This window comes from Opisthocomus hoazin, chromosome 22 (genome assembly GCF_030867145.1).
Source record: "Opisthocomus hoazin isolate bOpiHoa1 chromosome 22, bOpiHoa1.hap1, whole genome shotgun sequence".
In the NCBI taxonomy this organism is placed as follows: Eukaryota; Metazoa; Chordata; class Aves; order Opisthocomiformes; family Opisthocomidae; genus Opisthocomus; species Opisthocomus hoazin.
The window spans coordinates 5787664-5807310 of NC_134435.1; the positions used below are offsets into that span (position 1 = coordinate 5787664).

The 19647-nt window shown below is 41.6% G+C and overlaps 1 protein-coding gene across 1 annotated transcript; it reads right to left on the bottom strand.

Moving 5' to 3' along the window:
- Nucleotides 1-1154: 1154 nt before the first annotated feature.
- GFPT2 (glutamine-fructose-6-phosphate transaminase 2) lies at nucleotides 1155-18886 on the bottom strand. The gene is made up of 19 exons (XM_075441566.1): nucleotides 18825-18886; nucleotides 13870-13977; nucleotides 13179-13277; nucleotides 12366-12491; nucleotides 11730-11788; nucleotides 11085-11219; nucleotides 9575-9636; nucleotides 8045-8124; nucleotides 7639-7756; nucleotides 6764-6927; nucleotides 6111-6206; nucleotides 5908-6005; nucleotides 5450-5570; nucleotides 4974-5131; nucleotides 4723-4837; nucleotides 3982-4109; nucleotides 3128-3295; nucleotides 2550-2711; nucleotides 1155-1943 (listed from the first exon to the last, which is right to left on the bottom strand). Exons 1-19 carry the CDS (start codon nucleotides 18829-18831, stop codon nucleotides 1899-1901), a joined length of 2049 nt encoding a protein of 682 aa, XP_075297681.1. The 5' UTR covers nucleotides 18832-18886; the 3' UTR covers nucleotides 1155-1898.
- Nucleotides 18887-19647: the final 761 nt, after the last annotated feature.

Sequence of the window (19647 nt, forward strand, 5' to 3'; positions counted from 1 at the left end):
CGCTTTTCGTTAGTATTTGGGTTCTTTTATGTGGTTATAAAAAGTACTGGAGCAGTTTCCCACTCCTCCTATTACAGCAAGCTAGTGTAACACTTTTAAGCTATTAACCTACATAAGCATTCAAACACCTCAATTTAGAAGAAAGTCTGCAGAGGAATAACATAAAAAAATAAACCCTTTCTAGTCAACGATTTAGTTAATAAAATGCAGAAATTTAATTATGATTTCTGACTGTTCCAAAAAACACACATGAGGTTCTCTGCTCCTTTGTTCATCTACCTAGGTTTGTAGATGCTTCCTACTGCTAGTTAGTTCACTAGCCAAGTTAGCTTTCTACTGCCTAGTTAGCGCACTAGCCAAGTGTGCTTTTGCAAATACATACATTAATAAAATAGGGCTTTAGTTCTAGCTTGAAGATGTGCTTCGTATTCTCTTCTTTGCTGGTGTTGGGTCTTTCTATAGATATTCCAGTATCTGTAAGTTTAGATACTACACTAAATGCAAGCTTATGGCAATCTTTCCTTGGCCAAGTAGGCAACTTTATGACCATAAACAGTGTATGTAAAAAAACCAAAAACCAACAGACACAGCTTCTATTTTCACCTGTGTGAAATTTCTTTTCACATTCATCTACCTCAGAGGAAAGTAAAATATGAAGGTTTAATCAATAGTTGGTGTGAACTACCCTAGGAGATACGATTGGAGATGCCACTGCTGTATCAGTACGTGTCTGGCAAAACACCAACGAAGAGTCACCAATTCAATTCTCCTGTACCTGTCTGCTTCAGAAAGATGGTGGTATGGAGCAAGCTACCCAAACCCGATACTTCATTTTGAAACTCAGCTGCTGGATAAGGAAAAGCAAGGTGTGCCTATCTGGGAGACCTACGGGACACAGAAAGAGCTAAGCCAAGAAACAGAGGAGAGCGATACCAGGATTCAGGCAAGACTGGGGGAGAACACCCTCTCCCTACTTGTGTCAGGGCACTGCAGTGTTGTACCTGTCTTCAGATCTGAGATGAGGAGTCATCAAGTTAAAAAAAAAAAAAAAACACAACAAACAAAACAACCACCACAAAGCAAGAAGAATTATTTAATCTTTTAATTTCATTGAAATTTTGTTGTACACTCTTCAAACAGAAATATCACTTGAAAGACATCCAGTTCCCTTATTTTGTTACACTGCACATGTTACGCAAATAAGAGCTGGGGTGGCATACAAAACAAAACGTTGCTCTGGCTTTTCAAATAATTAGTTGAAAGAAGCAGAAATTTAAAGCATAGCTGGGAATTTACAGCCACAGAAGAGCTTTGCAAATGACCGGTTAAATACGAAACACAGATGCAAAGGAGCGAGGGGGAGCTGGGGAGGAAGAGGGACAACAAATTTCCAGTTTGAGGCTGAAGTAGGAAAAAAACCCCTAACAACTGTACACAAGTGTCAACATGCTCAGTATTTACATTCTGAGCATTACCAATGCTACAGATAAGCAATGTACTAAAAAAAATAACTTAAAAAAGCTATACAATTGTAGTTATAAATACTCTATCTTTAAAACTAATTAAGTAGTGTAGGCTAAAAAAAAGTTCACAGTTACTCTGAAGAGAGCTGTATATATATATTGCACAGTAGAAAAGTTCATTCGGTATACCATGTGTAAACAATTTTTATCTTCTTTGGCAATTTCAGGACTTAGAGGAATATTTGCTGTGAGCAAAAGCACTTGGATACAAGGCACATCAAAAGCTTTTAAAGCTGCAAGATAAATCCTTCCGACACTTTCCAGTCAGCACTGTCATTCTCTTTGGAAAAATGTGTACCTATCAATTCAGAACACCACATTTCTACAAGTGTAACTCAGAGGTCTGGTGACAAAAACATTAGCTGTTCTTGGCTGTTATTCTACAGTAACAGATTTGGCCAAATTTCTTGGAAAGTCCACCTAGAATGAAGAGACAGACTTTTAGTACATGACAGAGTAATACTGACATTCTGCATTTGACAGTTCATTTAATGTGCTTTTTTTAGACTTCCTAATGAGTTCTGCTTTATTCTAGACACATTAACACACACAAGAGACTGTAGATCTGCAGACAATGACTCACTGTTGAATGCATCCTTGCTTCCAAACCCCTCCTAACTAATGCACAATTGTTTTGCACAGGGTACCTTTCCAAAGCAGGCGCCATTATCAGACTGACACACCCAGCCAGCGTCAAGCTCAGCTGCACAAAGCACTGAACTATTTTAGGTTAAAGTGCAATATCACATTTTAAGATTTAGTTCTCTGAAGAAGTCCTATCTGCACTCTTAATTAATCAAACCAAGCAAGTGATCTTTCTAATTGTTTTAGAAGGATACCAATTAAAAAAATATAAAGCTGAAGAATTGGCACTAAAATGTCACCTCTACTACCACAGTCATCATAAGCTCCACTGTTATCAAAGTTCTTTGTTAGACCGCCATATAACTGGGTCTTTCGCTTTACACTGGTAGGAGGAAGTTCAAAACTGCACTAACTGGAGTGCTAAATATAGAAAGCACTTACATCGTATCCTCTGAGAACAGCCAGGTGGAATGAAAGCAACTGGAGAGGAATAACACTCAAGACTCCTTGAAGGCAGTCAACTGTATGAGGCAGTTCAATGGTTTTGTAGGCAAATTTTGAGCTTTCTGTGTCTTCTTTAGAGCACAGGATGATTGGACGACCCTGAAAATAAAAATAAAAGAGGTGGCTTAGAACTGCTTTGAAATATTGGTTCACAGCGTGCCTGAAGTATATTTGAAGACGCTCAGGTAGCTAACAAAGACAACGCCAGTCTTGTGCAATGACCTTTATCATTCACTGTCTTATGAGACTTGAATGTTTTCACCCTGCAGAGTTTTAACATTATTTCATTTACTTCAGAGCAAACAAAAACCCAAAACAAGCGACCCACATGCAATCAGTTTTCACTACTGCTTTTAACCTGTAATGACAACCTGCAATGCAGATACAGCACCTTATAAATAACTTAATAGGAAAAAAAAAAAAAATCACCAATACATCCTTTTTCTGAGGCACAATCAACAGCAAAAAACGTGCACAATCTCTCCCTATGACACTGTATTAGTTCAGCAGCTTACCTGTCGAGCAGTGATTTGTTGTAGAGCATTCTGGCACTTGGTGAAACAAGGATCCTTCATTATCACCATGATCACAGGCATTTGTTTATCTATTAGGGCTAAAGGCCCGTGTTTCAGCTCACCAGCCAGGATACCTTCAGAGTGCATATAGGTGATTTCTTTTATTTTCTTAAAAAAAAAGAAAATGCCATCATGTTACTAGTAAATCAGACAAGAAATAAAAGCCACAAGAAGCAAAACACCAAGGCTATACATCTGCCACTCCAATACAGACATACGGTATCAAGTTGATATTTTCAAAGATCAGCTAATAGGAAAAACAGACAGGCTTGTCGGCTGGGATTTCTAGCAGGTTGCTGGTGGAAGCAGAGCTTTCCTATGCACATGCACGTGCAGATAAAGAAATGGAGCAATCAACAGGAACTTTAAGAACCGAACACCCAGCACAACCTTGGCTAATGCAGTCTATCTTTAACATTTCAAAGTTCTGTCAGAGAGGGATACGTGTCCACTCCACCAGAATGTTCATAACATAATTTACGAGTTTCCTGCATGAGCATCTCATCTGAATATCAGTACCTTGTGTTCTTCTAATGTTATTCTCAAATGAGTCAGCATTTTAAACTGTTTGGGTTTTTTAGACTCATTAGACACTGCATTTGTTATGTGAAAGAAACAAGAAATATATTATCCAGGTTAAACTTATGTATGTGTTTAATCCAACAGAACTAAATGCTCTTAGTTATAGATAGCAGTTTTACTGCCGAATTAAGTTGTAAAGAAATCTTGCAAATAAACCATGTTGCAGAGGCCACAAAAGCTCATTCTAAATAAAAATATTGAGAGGTTCCTACCAGAGCTCCTTCCAGACAAGTGGCATAATTATACCCACGACCCATAACCAGCAGCGATCTTTGTTTGTACAGTTCAAGAGCCAAATCGTGTATCTTCTCATCCAAGGACAAGACTTCTTTAATCATCTCTATTGGGGCACACAAAAAGCACATATTAAAAAAGTTTATTTGGAAAAAGATAGTTTGCTTGTAGTAGAACGTTCTAATGGTCTGTTAGAACAAATACGCTTGATATAATTCAGCCAGTAACTCTGCATCTTTGACTGCAGATTAAGGATATTTTCCCCAGCCTTATTTACAGTAACAAATTTAAAGCAACTATTGGTTTAACCAGTGCTCATACATCCCATTTCTATTGCTAAAGGAAGTTGTAAACATCCATTTTAAAGTCACCTTGAATTAGTTTCCTTTTACCTATACTGATTTAAAGTGAAAGGCTTTAAAAATTTCAAATCATCGATTTAGGAAATCAAGTAATATTTCTCATACAAAACTACCTTATTGTAATTAGAAAACCCAGCCCATGAAAACTCTAATCTTCCTGCCAAGTTTCTTGGCAGGGCACCTGTAAAATTGGCAGTTGGTACAGAAACTAATAGTCCATTTTTCTTATATTGTCTATTTCTCAGGAGGAGGGGGAGAGTGAAACTTAAATGAGAAAGAAACATCCCCAAGTAGTATTTTATACTGGCCATTAAACAACATCCCCTATCCCTCCTCAAACCTAAAATATCAATATACCTGGCAATGATTTTAGTCCACTAATGATTTCCTGTCTCCTTTTCTGCAAGGAAATTCTGTCTTCAGACATCATTAGGCCAAACATTACAAGCGACACAAATTGGCTGGTATAAGCCTGCAGACAAAACAAAACATTTAGCAGCTAAGTCTGCAGAGAGTTAGTATCATCTCAGTTCAAAGTGCTACAATTAAAATTTTAATTGGATTCCACAGGGCTGAAGTATGAAAGTCAAACACTGAACAGCAATTACCTTTGTGCTTGCCACACCTATCTCGGGTCCTGCATTGATATGTACACCACAGTCAGTCTCCCTGGATATTGAGCTTCCGACCGTGTTTGTGATGCCAACCGTTAGAGCACGACGTTCTTTACAGTACCTCAAGGCCATAAGCGTATCTGCCGTTTCACCTGGAAAACATTTACAGATCGACTTCAGGTTGATACAGGACAATAATGATTCCTGAAAAGCATAAAATTCTACACAAACGCGTTCTAAATAACTGCATCCACCATTACACAATGCAAAATGCAACTGAAAACAATCTTTCAGCACTCGCTCGTTGTCTATAGATTTGAATCAAGTCTGAATGAAACTTTCTTTCAGGACACATCTGGCCCATTAGCCATCATCCTCTTCACAACATGCAGAAAGTAATAAATCATTGGCCTTCTAAAATTTTTCTGCAATTTTCACTCAACTGAAGACAAACAGTAAATGCAGCTCACCTGATTGACTTATAAAAAAGCACACATCATCTCTGAATACAGGTGTGTTTCTATCCAGGAAGTCACTGGCAAGTTCCACCATCACTGGCAATTCTGTTAATTCTTCCAATACTTGTCGAGTCTGTATTCAAGCAGTGCACAGTATTGGTTAATATTGCCACCCATACAGTCTTGACATCTCAAGAGTCAGAGATAGTCTAAATGGATTCTTATTACAAAAACTGATAATTACAGCTCTCCTGACCTTTAAAAACCAAGGTGAAAAAAGCTAATTTCTAGCATGGCAGGTAACAGCATTGGAGCATTAATGAAGCACAAAGGAAAACTAGACAAAAGGGCAAAACCCCTCAAAGAAAGGCAAAGTTTGAGATATAGAAGAAAAAGCAGCTGAAGAGGTGTTATCTAACAACTCAGTAACTAGGGAGTTATACACGCATTTCAGCAAAGGCTGAACATACAGCTACTGCAGCGTGGTAACTGGTACCACAGCCAATAATGATCAGTCTTCGGCATCTTCTGATTTCTTTCAAGTGATCCTTCAGTCCCCCCAGCAGAACTGTAAACAAACAAAAAAGCATAAATCAATGGTGTGTTTTATTTTCTAGTTCATATGCTCCAAAGTTGCCGGCTTAGTGCAGCTTGAACCCCTTTTCCAAGTTACCTGTGCTGCTCTCGAAATTCACCCTGCCTCTCATCGTATTGACAACTGATTCTGGTTGTTCAAAGATTTCCTTTTGCATGAATGCACTGAAGTTACCTGTTCAGAAAAACGTTACATAGTAATGCTTAGGCTTGTTATTTAAAGTCTATTACAGTTACAAAGAGACAACTTTTAAGATGACCTGTGGTAGCTAGCTAATTTAAGCTGACTGTATTAGCTTAAACAAAAGTTTAGGAATAAGCGAGAAGAAAGGAGGGACTGGAAGTTCACTCTATTTGGTTGATTTTATTTCCCGACACTGACAAGGTAACTGAATTCCTTTCTCAGGAAAATTCTGTATTCCTCTTCAGCTCTTAGTTTACAATCAAAGCTGGGCAACAACTACAACAACATGTCAACATTAGTTACACTTTCACTAAATACTGAGATGAATAGAAGCATCTAGGACTTTTCCAAGGCTAAGAATGGGTAGCATCCCACACCACCCATCTTCCCTTGGTCTTAAAGCTTGGAATTGTCAACTCCCAGTGCAAACAACCTAAATATCAGGTCATTTTCACAACAAATTAGCAGTTTTCTCTCTTATCTACTACACAAACAATCAGTAACTATCCATCTTCGATGATGTTCGTTTACCGATGTTTACAACCCACCCTTCATGATTTGCTGCAATTCCATCTGCAAGGTTTGGATGGCCCGGGAAGGATCATCACTAGCTGAACGCTCGAGACGATGAATTGAAAGCTTCCCATCAGTTACTGCTGCAATGTCATCATCTTCTAAGAAAATTACTCTGTTGGTGTGCTCAATGATAGCGCTACAGAAGAAACAGAAGCAAGGCAAGCCTGACATGTCAGTAAGGGTTGGTAGCAGCACTCCTTAAAGCAATTAAATATTAATAAACAGCACTTCCAGCCCCTCTTCTATCTTCTTTTTGGACATAATTACAGATAGAGCCATCTTAAAGGAAATGGCTCCATCTGCTGCTCCTCCTGTACTCTCACAGGAACCCGGAGCAGAAGGCTCAGGAACCATGGCATCTCGCATCAGCAAGTTCCTGCTGATCTGATCTTGCCTCCCAGTGTCCCTGAAGGGCCCCTAAGGTCACGATCTTGTTTCCGAGATAAATGCATACCTGATGTCAAGGTTCCTGCTAAATTTGGAACCACAACCACAATTTTCTCCTCCAATAGCCAGATTCAAATGCCAAAAGCCAGACTAACCTATAGTCAGCCCAAATACTCAGCTGCCAGTGTATGTTTGTACCCAACTGGTCTTCCTGCACTGGACGTATTTTACATAGAGGTTAGCAATTGGCAGGTATTGCACTTGTTCGCAATTCAAATGCTGATGTCAAGCCTTCACATTTTTCAAGTACCTAAGCCTGGGCGCTGTATGAAGTTACCCAAATTAGGAGCTACTCTATCACAAAACAATTGTACAGCAGCAAGACAGCATAAGATTTCCAGAACTATCTCACTTCTAAACGAAAACAGTATTTTGAGAAACATTTAAGCACTTTTCCTACCTTGCATCTGAAGCGAAGAAGAATTCTACTGCCTTATCCCCAACAGCATGAAGGCAGGTAGAGCTGTCCAGTCTTTTCATTCGTGAATTGCATATGTTCTTCACATTCTCAATGTTGCCTGTTAAAGAAATTAGACATTTTAAATGCAAAACCAGATCTGTCCAAGTTAGAAATTGCAGACTACACAGGTTCAAGGTATCACAGTTACAGAAGTATTTTGGGGGGATGGAACTTTTACATGAACTACGCATTCAGTAGTATAAAAACAGAATATCCTCAGCTAAGAAGCTATTTGGGGTGTTAGCTGGTAGTTTTATAGTACAAAGACGAATTAACCTAATTTCTAACCATAAAGGAACAATAATTTTAGCTCTTAAAAATAATGTTATTTGATTTATCAACTTACATGTCCTATATAAAACTGGAATCTGTTCAGTGGAGAGCTTGTACTTGCTCCTAACCCCAATGAGCAAAGGACTCCCTCTCCTACAAAATGAAAACACACAATTTTATAAAGAGAAAGGTGCATACAAAGAAATCAAAGGACATTTGCGAAGTTGAAAGACAATGTCCCATCTAGCTTCCTAAATAGGAAGATCCTCCTCAATCCTGATCCTAAAGCCATAACAAGGAGGGAGTTACATAAACCTGACTTATTTCTGTCACACTCATCAAATATTATATGAATAAGTACCATATGCCTTGGTCATTCTTTCCCCATGAACTACACCCAGGTAGAAGAAAATTTATATAAACTAGTTGCTTTCCTTCCAGTAACCATGAAAGAGCTTAGCACAGGCATCAATTTCAATACTGTTTTCAAACAAAGCTTACTCTGCCTCTGAAGTGAGCCAGCAACAAGCTCCAGTGCTCTTTACTATTGAAATACTGTTCCCCCTTTAGCCCTTTAAAATCAGAAAGGTCAACCATCACTATTGCACCGCTGAAACTGCAGAATGTTAACACTTTTTAATTATATGGGTCACGTGCCACACTGAAGAGCTTATTAAAATGAAAAAAAAGTCTCACAGGAATAAAAGAGTAATTCAACCCCTCCCCAGTGCCTCAGATTACAAGTTTAGTTTCTCTTAATGCCCTCACTCCTAAAAACCTCAACCTGAACCACATATAGAATAGTTCATGTCAGAAGATGTTCTCCAGTCAGAGTGACGGTACAGCTGGCTTTTTCACAATTGTAACATAGTCCCACTTTAGGCCACAGAAGCAAGGGGCTTTTTTGGTTGTGTCGTAAAACAGTCTTTATTCCCACTGCTACTTCACTTGCTACTTTAATATCTTCACATTTCCTGAAAGTTGTTTTCCAAGTCATAAATAAATGTAGAACTTATAAAGAAAAAAGAAACCCTCATAAATGCTATGCCAGCTAGAACACTGTTTGTGTAACTTATTAGTATGATGGCATTTTAGCCAGCCCGAATATACTTCTCTCAGTCTTTCTTCAACGTGAAGTTAAATTGAACCATACCCTTTCCCTCCCCTTTTTGATATAGGAAAACTGTTAGCACACTCTTAATACAACTTCAGAAACAGAAGATACACTGAGCTTCTTTATTGACACACTGTAACATCATCAGATTACTTTTCACTACTGTCTTTGCATTCTCAAGAAGTAAGTGGTCACATCTAATTTATTAAACCAAATCAAGTTAAAGATTATCAAGAATCAACAAAAGCCTCTGGAAGTTGTGTGACCTGCAGTCAGTACAGCTCAAATGAAGTTATATTTAACAGCCAGCTGAAGAGATGCTTGGCAGACCTTTGCTGCACTTCACAAGGATTCCACTAGCGCAGCTATCTACCTTCTGAGCTTTGGTTAATTAAGTACTTAACATCAGTATTCTTGTTTTTTTGGGTTTGGTTGTGGTTTGGCTTTTTTATTTATTTATTTTTATCTATAAAATGGACTTTTACTAACCTGGTAGCAACAGCTTCACCTGGGTAATGGATGCTCTTGAAAACCAATGCAAAAGCACCTTCCTGGAAATCATGCAAACAGAAGAGAAAAAAAAAAATCCTAAGCGATTTATCTTAATTAGTTGCATCTCATTAAACTGGGGCCCCTCTTCCCGAGGAGGCTGTGAAGGAAAGCTCTTCACCACTATCAGGAATCTCTTCCCGGAGGGCAGACTGCACCTTTAAAGGAATCACTCAGGAGGAGCAGAACAAGCTAACAGTCACGTAACAGTGCAACAGCAGAAAGATCAGTAAGTGAGCACTTACCCTATCTTTATAAATAAAAACAATACCTTCTAATGCAACGGTTAAGAAAATCTCCGAGATGTTACTCATAATCAACATGAATACTGCTGGACATTTACTTTTAATACGACTTTTAATAAGAATGCGCATGCAGCTGCATTTTATCATGCATTTTCAGCTTAAATTTTGGAGTTACTACTTCTACTTTAAGCAGCAAATTCTTATTAATGTATTTCCACAAAAAAAAAACCACCTTCCACAAAAAAAAAAAAAAAACAACAACAAAATCCACAAGGCAAGAACAAAAACAGGAACACACAATCAACCACTCTACAATATTAACGCGGCTTGCAAAGCCCCACCTCACAAACAGAATACAGACAGTAACATTCACTTCTTTTGCAGGGACTCCAGCCCTGCAAGAGTCCTCCTCTGCTCCTCTTCTGCGGTCAGATGAAGTCCCCCTTCCCTCAACAGGGTGGCTGCACAGCTATTCCCTCTTGACCCACACAGACCCTGCTTCGTGTGTATTCCTGCCCCGCTCTAGGGGAATCCTACAGAGCTGCTTCAGAGAGAAGGAGGAGGTGAAGAGAGTGTAGGAAGCTGCAGGAAAGGGAAGGCAAACATCTGCCCAGAGACTGGGGGAGGAAACAAAGCAAGCTTTCTCCAAGTTTGCAATGCATCTGTCGAAGTTTTTAAGTGTTCGCTTGCTAAGTAACAGTAGATTCCCACTTCACAGTTTGGAAGCCAGCTATGCCATGAATCAGTGCAGCTTGTTAGATCTATTTCCAAATATGGGAGCCAAGGCACATTATTAGACAAACTTGAATCACAGCAGTGTTTTAACATGATCAGAATAGCCTTTAAGAACACACTGCTCTTTATGAGAGATGTCAGCCCCCAGAGGCTCCTACAATTTTTTTAAATTAAGCTGCTTCATTAAACAAACTGTGATAACCTCTTGCTTAAAAAAAAAAAACCAAAAAAACACCCAAAAAACCACTGCTTATGCAATTCAAAGGCTTATCAATGGTAAATTTTTAAAGTTTCCAAAATTTAAATCTAATTTCTCGGTCTATTAAGCATTGTTTAGAGGTCAAAAATCATTATTTGCAGCACCTTCTAAGGACTCCTGCAGAGGATCTAAATGCATAAATGCAGAATACTAAGGAACCCCACAAACAGCTTATACGGCAGTAGAGGGAAAAAAGGAACCTCCCACTTACCAACTGTTGAATTACTCTTTCTACCAAGGCTGAAAAACTGGTGTCCTCACTCTCTCTGTTGTCATACATGTATTTGATCAATTTGGGGATCGTTTCTGTATCCGTTTCAGATTCGAATTCATAGCCTTTGCTCTCCTGAAATATCATATAGAAGAGTAAAAAGCATTTTCATCCTCAGGCAAGAAACATTGAAGAGCCTTTTGGCTGCCTCCCACCAGACACTGCCCAGTAACACAGGCTGCTTGGAGCACTACATTGGACTAGTGGATAGATATCACTACAGACAAAATATAAAGACTTTTCCTGTCATAGCTACTCTTTAAGAAATACTGTAATAAGACAAGTAGTAAGACTTGCTCAGCATCTGTCAGGCAACAGGAGACAGGAGGGACACCACACACTCTCTCAAAGAATTTGAGTGGAAATTGCTGCTCTACTCATAAGTACTTTGCATTTAGGATTACAAGAGCATATTGCACTTCACCAGCTGCCGTGTCTCTTTATTAGGCAGACGTCTTCACACTACTATTTTATAGATGATACCAAGAGACCTGAATTCAGATTCCAACAAAATCATGAAAGATCTGACAGTAGTTGGTGGGGCATTTACTTTCTAGTTTTAGAATCCAGTTGCCACAGACTCACCAGAAATTTTCTCAGGTCCTTATAATTTGTGATGATTCCATTATGGATTACAACAAATTCTAAAAGGAAAATAAACATATATACATCAGTAACAGAAAATTAACTCCTAAGGCAAAATTAGAGGGGAAAAAAAGCTTAGAAGTACACTAGGAACTACCTGCTACAGCTTTCAGACCTACAGTCTATCATAACACAGACAACAGAAAGCAGAAGCTTACAAATTCCGAAGGCATACAAAGGTTGTTCCAAATCAGCAAGACAGTTTTAAACTACACCCAGAAGAACAGCACCAAGCCATCTCAAATGAAAAACGATACGAAATCTCCTTTTTCTAGCCCAGACAACATTGATGCACTTACATTTTCAGAGTCTTGCCTTCTAAAACATGAATGTCGTCCTTCGACTAACTTGCATCAATTTTCAGAAAACAGATCTCATTAATCTTTCACAGTGTTACTTTAGCCCCAGAAGAGGCTATTTTTTATAAAAGTGTCTAACCTAGATAGAATAGCAACAGCTTAGCCCTAGTATATAAAATAGATACCATAATGCTAGTAAGAAGAGAGTACATATGTACTATGTGGATTCAACCATTTCAGACTCACACAGTTCCAGAGCGCTGCAGAGATTACATACCATTTCCTTTATCTGACCTCTGAGGGTGACTGTTTATTGCACTTGGTACTCCATGGGTCGCCCAGCGAGTATGAGCAATTCCAAAATGTGTTTCAAAATCTGCTTTTGAATCCAGGTCATCTTGTTCTGTACACAAGAAATTCAGTTAACCGAATATTTGAAGTTAAGGCTCTCACACACACACACACAACCAGTAAAACACTAAAAGAACTCCTACAAACAAAAATCTAGAAGTTATCTTCTGGCTTTCTTTTAAGCCATTTGCTTTCTTGACCTTACACTTCAGATAGTTCAAGCTACTGTGATTAAAACTTTGTTTGCCAAGACTCCAGCATTTTCAGCCAATACTAACAGCTAGGCTAACAGACCACATCACTACAAATTGCGATATAAATGTATTAAAACACAACTTCAGCTCTTCACAGATGGAAGCACTGCATAAAGCAGATTGTGATCACAGCCAGCTGCTTAAATGGTCGTAAATTCTGTCAGAGTCCGTGTGTTGACATTTCAGCCACCACGCACAGCAATCATCCAAGTAAAGCACCAAGGGTGCCCACGTCTTGAACAAAGAAGCAACCAAGAGAGAGTAGACTGGTAATTTCACAGCACTACACCTAAAGATCAGCTTGCTTTTCAAGTGCAGATTTGGGGAGTGGGGGCACAAACAATTTAGCTGCCACTGGATTACACGATGCAGTTATTTCTGGTACAAAATCACAACTGTAATTTCATGGTCTGACATTCTGGTTGAGATGCAGATGGAATCTGACTGGGAGGCCAAAGTACAGGGATCATTTTTAAGACACTTACTGTACAACTCTTCTTCCAGGGCCTTTACTTTTCCTCTTTTCTTAACTAGTTTGATGAATCTTTCCTTATCTTCATTATTATTTCCATCAATCGCCACTCCTACAGCACAGGACACAGTCACAAGTGTTATTTAAAGCACAAAATATACTGGATGAAAAAAAGGCTGAGAAAACACAGACAAGCACACACTAGTGAAAAAAATATTTTTAAATTATCCTTCAAAGGAATATACTTGAAGTCTGTTGCTAGACCTGTGTATCTTCAAATCAAATTAGATGAAGTCTGTATCTACTGCATAGATGAAAATATACATGAGCCCTCTTAAATTTTGCTGGAGGACAGACTGATATATTTTGCCCGATGAAATTAGCCAACCCAAATTTAAAGACAAGTTTAATCTTCCTCATCCTTTCACTGGAACTTACATGCACAAAAAAGCCTGAGGCACAAACTATATGACCCTGTATGTAGGTGTTCTTCCCCACACCCTCTTTGCTTTGCTTACGTGTACTAAACCTCAACCACCATCTGATTACAGAGCTAAACACTCAATGAAAGTTGAAGAAAAAACTCCAAGAATCAATAAGGATAAAAAAAAAGAAAAATCCACACACAGAAGGTGCAAGTACACAAAAAGTCATGAAAGTAGCTATTGGTTGTTAAAGTCAATTTGTTGAGTTAGTTTGCATACCTGCAGAATCATATCCTCTGTATTCCAGTCTCTGCAACCCTTTTATCAGGGTTTCAAATATTTCCTTCCGAGTCCGAGGTACTCTGTAGTTTAGATAAGCAAAAATTCCTGTTTAAAGGGAAAAGGAGAAGGGAAAAAAAAAAAGAAGCAAAATTTTTTGGTTTTCTTTTTTAGAGTTTGCACCCTTTCAGACTCAATTTAAAACCCTTTAAAACCAGTATCACAGAGAGGTCCTAGGGGGACCCAACCTCCCATTCAGTACAATTCTTCCTACTGGGTTTTTAAATGGAAAAAGTTCAAATACAATAAAGGAATCGCGACCCTCATTTTCAGCACTCAACACATTCGCTTTCCCGGCCACCTTCACTCTCCTCATGTTACCCACCAAGAGTTAAACAGTTGGGAGAGCTTAAAAAAATTCTACTTTTCATTAAAACCACAGCTGAAAATGGGAACGTTGTGATCCATTTCATATCCAGATCTAAAACTAGACATTCCAAGAAGGAATATATTCATCAGTACTAACACAAGGAGACTTTTGTAATGAAAGTCATGGCCTGAAATACCCACGGGTAGGTACTAGGCACAACTTCTACTTCTGAAAGGCTCCAGCTTAATCCCGTATACAACAGTCACTTCAGCAGGCAGAGAACAGAGACGAAAGCATAAAGCAAGGGCAGAAGTCAAAAGCATAGGACAACAAAGGAAAGAGATGCAAAAACCGGGTCACCCAAAGAACAAGCATTCACCCTGTGCGCTGCCTCAACACAATGCTGCCTGCCAAACCCAACTCAGCGGAGACACCAGATCTGTTGGCTCGCCCCGTGTTACTCCGGTCAACTCTTACAGAGACATCACAGCAAAGACATGAACTCACTCCTTGCCTACTCGGCCAACAGAGCCCAGAGGAGTCTGCAAGTCTGATCCCTCTTCTCTTGAATAGACCAGTCATCAACCAAGAAGCGGCTTCTTTAGTTTTAGGGTTGGTTTCACCCCAGCCCACACAGTTTTGTTTTTTTTTTTTTTGGGAGGGGGGAAGGCAAAAGTACGCAAACTTTTTTTCATTAAAAGGAGTTTGGGGCATGTCGCTTTATCTTTAGAAAAGGTCTAATTAAAAGGTCACCTGCAAAGGAAAGAACCACCACTCCTTTTCTCTGGCTACTGCTCTTCCTGGGACTTCTGCATTTATAAGGATAGATTAGGCTCTTTTATTAACCGTCACAAATCTGTACCCCAATACAACAGAAACGACTCATTTCACCATTTTAACAGTTTCTTCAAGCAACAAGTCGGGACTGGAGGCTACAGTTAGCAAAAACCCGACTTTAAGAGCTCAACAGATAAGCAGTTCAGACAAGCAAGGGTTTTAAATAGAGAAAGCCTTTGTTTGAAATTTAACACCCTCTTCCCCTTCAATTAAGGCTTTCGAACTGTAAATGGCTGTAGTGAAGAAGCTGTTATAATGATACACCAATAAATCTCCCTTATAAATATTGTTGTGAATTTGGTTACTTCACTGATTTTAAGCCATTAATAGTACTGATTTGACATTGAGACTAAGAGACTATAACATCGGACTCTGAATTTAGCTTGGAAGGATTAAAGGGAGGAAAACACTCTTCTGCTACAGAAGCAAGATTTATGAGGAGCTCAGCCTCATTACTTCTAGAATCTCCAACACTAATGGAGATATTAAGACAATAGTTGCATTTGAAGAGGTACTTGGGAATTTGAACAGCTAAATACTGTTTTTCACCAAAGCTTTGAAAAATAATGCCTCTAGTTATATGCTGTCACCTTAGACTGAGAGCTTGTTAATCATTTTTCCAGACAGATATTTACCGTTTTCTGGCACTAACCAAAAGCCTCAAGAGCAGCATTCTTCAATTTCTTGAATACAAATTTCTCAACATCCTTCCAAAACATTGCTACACACCTCGTTTCAGATCCAGCTCTACTTTCTGGGCCAGATTTCACAACATTTTTAAGATGCATCAGCCTTGCGTGTTCCATGTGGCATCTTTGACTACACAGAGCTCCAGGAAAAACCTTCCTTCGGGACCATCCTTACAATGGTACCAGTGTGCTGCAATTGTTAAAAGGATCCTTGTTTCCAGGGAACTCTAGCTGTGCTTCCCTTGTTTCCAGGGAACTCTAGCTGTGCTTCCACACATGTGAATTAGAAGACGCAGAAGTCACCAGAGGCCATTTACAATGAAAGCAATAGCTGCAGCCTGACTTCTCAAGGAATATATTATAAACTCTTTCAGTCAAAGGAGATAAATCTTACACTCAGCACTATTTCTCCAGTACTTTTCTGTTTCATTATTTACCCACTTGCATATTTTCTTCCCTACTCTGTCATCACTTTGGCTAGCTTTAAAGCACATTGCTCAACTCCTGTAGAAACAACTTTTGATAAAGACTTCTTGTAGCTTAATTCCTTCTGGAAGCAAACCAATACGCCTGAATCTTAGCTGAATCATACTCATCACCAGAGAGCTCTGTGATGCTCGAAAGTTACTCCATAATGGCCTCCCCAAGCTATTAGACACAATTTCCAGAGCTTGCATTCCTTGTCCCCATTGAAGGCTCAAGTACTCTCTAAGCCAATACAATGCTGAAGTGATACATCTCAAGTAAGGTAACATTTATTTGCCAGCACAACATAAACAGCTAAATACTTCCCCAAGTCATAGATACAAACATAGAATCCAATGAAAGAATTCCAGAAGTGTTTTACCAGGACATTGCTCTTTTGACCTGAATGCTAAATCTAGTTTATAACTTTCCATAACTACAGAGTTTGGATAGAAGCACGAACTAGGCCAATCATGTATGGCTTACCTTTAGAATCAGATACTCAAAGCAGAAACAGGAGGTTGCTAAAACATTACTAAAACCAGCTTTCGTCAGGTGCAGACACTGAAAGCAAGGCTCTCCTTTTATGTGCCTATCAACTCTTTAGAGTTTCCCCCTTCCCTTTCAGGATTGCAAGCAGAGCATCAGGAAGAGGAAAAGTTCATTGAGCATTTTTTTTCAGGAAAAATCCACAAGAACACTTGCAATTGCAAGACTTCACCAAAATCAAGAAGGGGGCAGCCTGTACTTGAAGTCTGAACAAAATTAGTAATTCTTTTAAAAACAAAAGGATGCCTGTACTGGGGCAAGCACATTGCTGATGCCAGAAAGTTAGCTCCAAGATAGTCGCAGTCGCAACTTCATATCCCGATGAAACTAACTTTGGCATTAACTGACCATCTACTTATTTAAAAAGAGCATCTTACCTGTTTTTTAAACCCTGCATACTTTTACTATACTGTCTTCTTACAAGTGAGTGTGGTAACATCTCAACTTTGTTTCCTAAAGAGTATATTTATGGCAGTATTTAATGACCTATGTATTTTCAAAACAGAAAATAACGTGTTTAAATCTTCATATGCTACCAGAAGTCAGGACGTATTTTCAACATGTAAGCCTGGAAAGATATGCAAAATAAAAACAATAACAAAAAAGTAATTTAGGAATCTTGCAACCTCAAGAACTCCTGCACTTCCTACAGCAGATCAGCATAGCAAGGAGGATATGGGACATCTTTCATGACAACAAATATCACATAAAAGGCCTCCAAATGTTGATAGGAAGAAACCAGCACTGCTCTCACTGCACTTCATGAACTGCTGCTCTCTTTGCCATTTCGTACTGAGTCAGTTACTCCACCCCAAGCTAGATGTTTTACCAAACGCCTCTAACACTGCTAACACCCTCATTTCCCAATCAATATACAGCCCAGATATGCAAAGTTTTTGATATTATCATTCCATGTCTCACTGCTCAGTGCTTGCCACCAGCACCTTTGATTTGCTTAGGCGCTGAGCCAAAGCCTCTCACCTGAAGGGCTTTTGTTCAGGAGGCACCGACTTTGCCCCTCTGATAGCAACCTCCGAGAGTCACGTAGGAGCTCAAACAGCATCACCTCGTGCTTCCATTCAAATGGCAGACCCTCGCTAGAGCCCTTGCTCTTTCTGAGTTTACAGTTAAGGAGGACGTGGAGGCAGGGAAAAGATACCTAGCTCAGAAAATGCTTTCCAGGGAGCTGTAACTGCTTGCTTTCCATCTGCATCTCACAAAAGAGGTGACTAAGAAGTACAGGGACAATTTCTTCTGCTTTCAACAAAAGCATCCTTCCAGACCTGAGAGGAGGCTTCAGAGAAGGAACAGGTAAAGTTTCACTGAAATTTCCTCCGTAACTAAAATGCATTGCATTAGCGGCTTCCGAACCCGCACCTTCATTTTCATCAGACCCAAAGCGCACCTAAGCCATTGTGTGTGTGCTGTAGGTACCATCTTCACCATCTCATCTTCATTAGATAAAGGGAGGTGAACAAACCCACATCAGCTCCTCCGCAGCCTTTGTCTGAAGCCCACAGCCTCTCCCCGTCGCCGCAGCTGGCAGCGAGTCACCGCCAGCCCCCGGCCGCGGCTCCGGACGGAGGGAGCCGAGCGCAGCCCGCAGCCCACCGGCCCGGGACCGCCGGCCCCAGCGCGGCCGAGTGCCCCCGCAGAGCCGGCTGCGGGGAACCGGGCGGGCTTCGCCCACAAGACCCAGCGACAAGCCGCCAGACGTGGAGGACAGAGAGAGGAGGCTGCGGGGGACAGAAAGGCCATCTCCTTCCCTCGGGAGGAACGAGGACCCTCACCTCTACCTGCCGTCACCGAAACAGCCGCTCGTTCCCCCTTCCCGCCCCGACAAAACGGACGCAGCGGGGCCAGTCCCGAAGGAAGCCGCTGCGGGGGGGGGGAGGCAGCCCCGGCGGGTTTCCTCAGCTCGGGGACAAAGCAGCCCTCGTCCCGCACTCCGGCAGGAGAGGCAGCCGGAGCCGGGCACAGCCCGCGGGCACCGCGCTCCCACCAGAGCCCCCCAGCTCCGTCCCGCCCGCGGCCCCGTCGCTCACCGCACATGGTCGCACCGCACGGCCCTTCCCGCTGAGAGGAACCGCAGCTCCCACCCGACGGCCTCGCCCGCGGTCTGCCACCTCCCCGCCCGCCCCGGCCCTTATAGCGCGGCCGGGCCGGCCCCTGCCTCGCCGCTCATTGGCCGGGGAGCGGCCGCTGCTGCCGCCCCGCCCGGGGCCCCCAGCGGAGAGGAGGCGGGGGGTCCGCGGCGGATCGCGCCCTGCCCGCGGCCCAGTTCCGACCCGGTGGCTGCGCACGCCTGCCCGCCTCGACCCTCCCGGGGGCCGTGAGGAGCGGCGGGGGCCGGCGGGCTCCGCGCAGGGAAGCGAAGCGGCCCCGTCCCGCCAGGGCAGCAGCGGAGGCGCCGGGCAGCCCCTCTCCCAGCGCGGCGGGCGGAGGCGTCCCCCATTTTCCAGCCTTCTCGGCCACAAGCGTTTGCAGACTGACGCCCGGCTTCACCTGCGCAGGCGGGACCCGGAGCACCTGCCTGCCAGCTCGGCTGAACGGGGGCCATCGGCCTGCGGATGAGGGAGAGCGCTTCCCTCCCGGAGCACAGCAGACTCCTGGGCGGTCTCTGGGGTCTCTTCCATTTCCTTGGCAAGAAGGCAACGGCAGGTTGGCTCCGGGAGCCTCCTCCAGCGCCTTCTCCTCCCCGGGCTGGGTGCTCTGCTGGGGGCAGACGCTGTGAGGGTGAGGAAGGCCACGGGCCTTGGCCGTGCTGGCATCGTCTGCAGGGCACAGCTCAGCGCGAGTTCGGTCCTGAGACGGCTCAGGTTCATCTTCTTCCAAAGCAACCTGTGCTCTCCGGTCTCGGGGAGCATC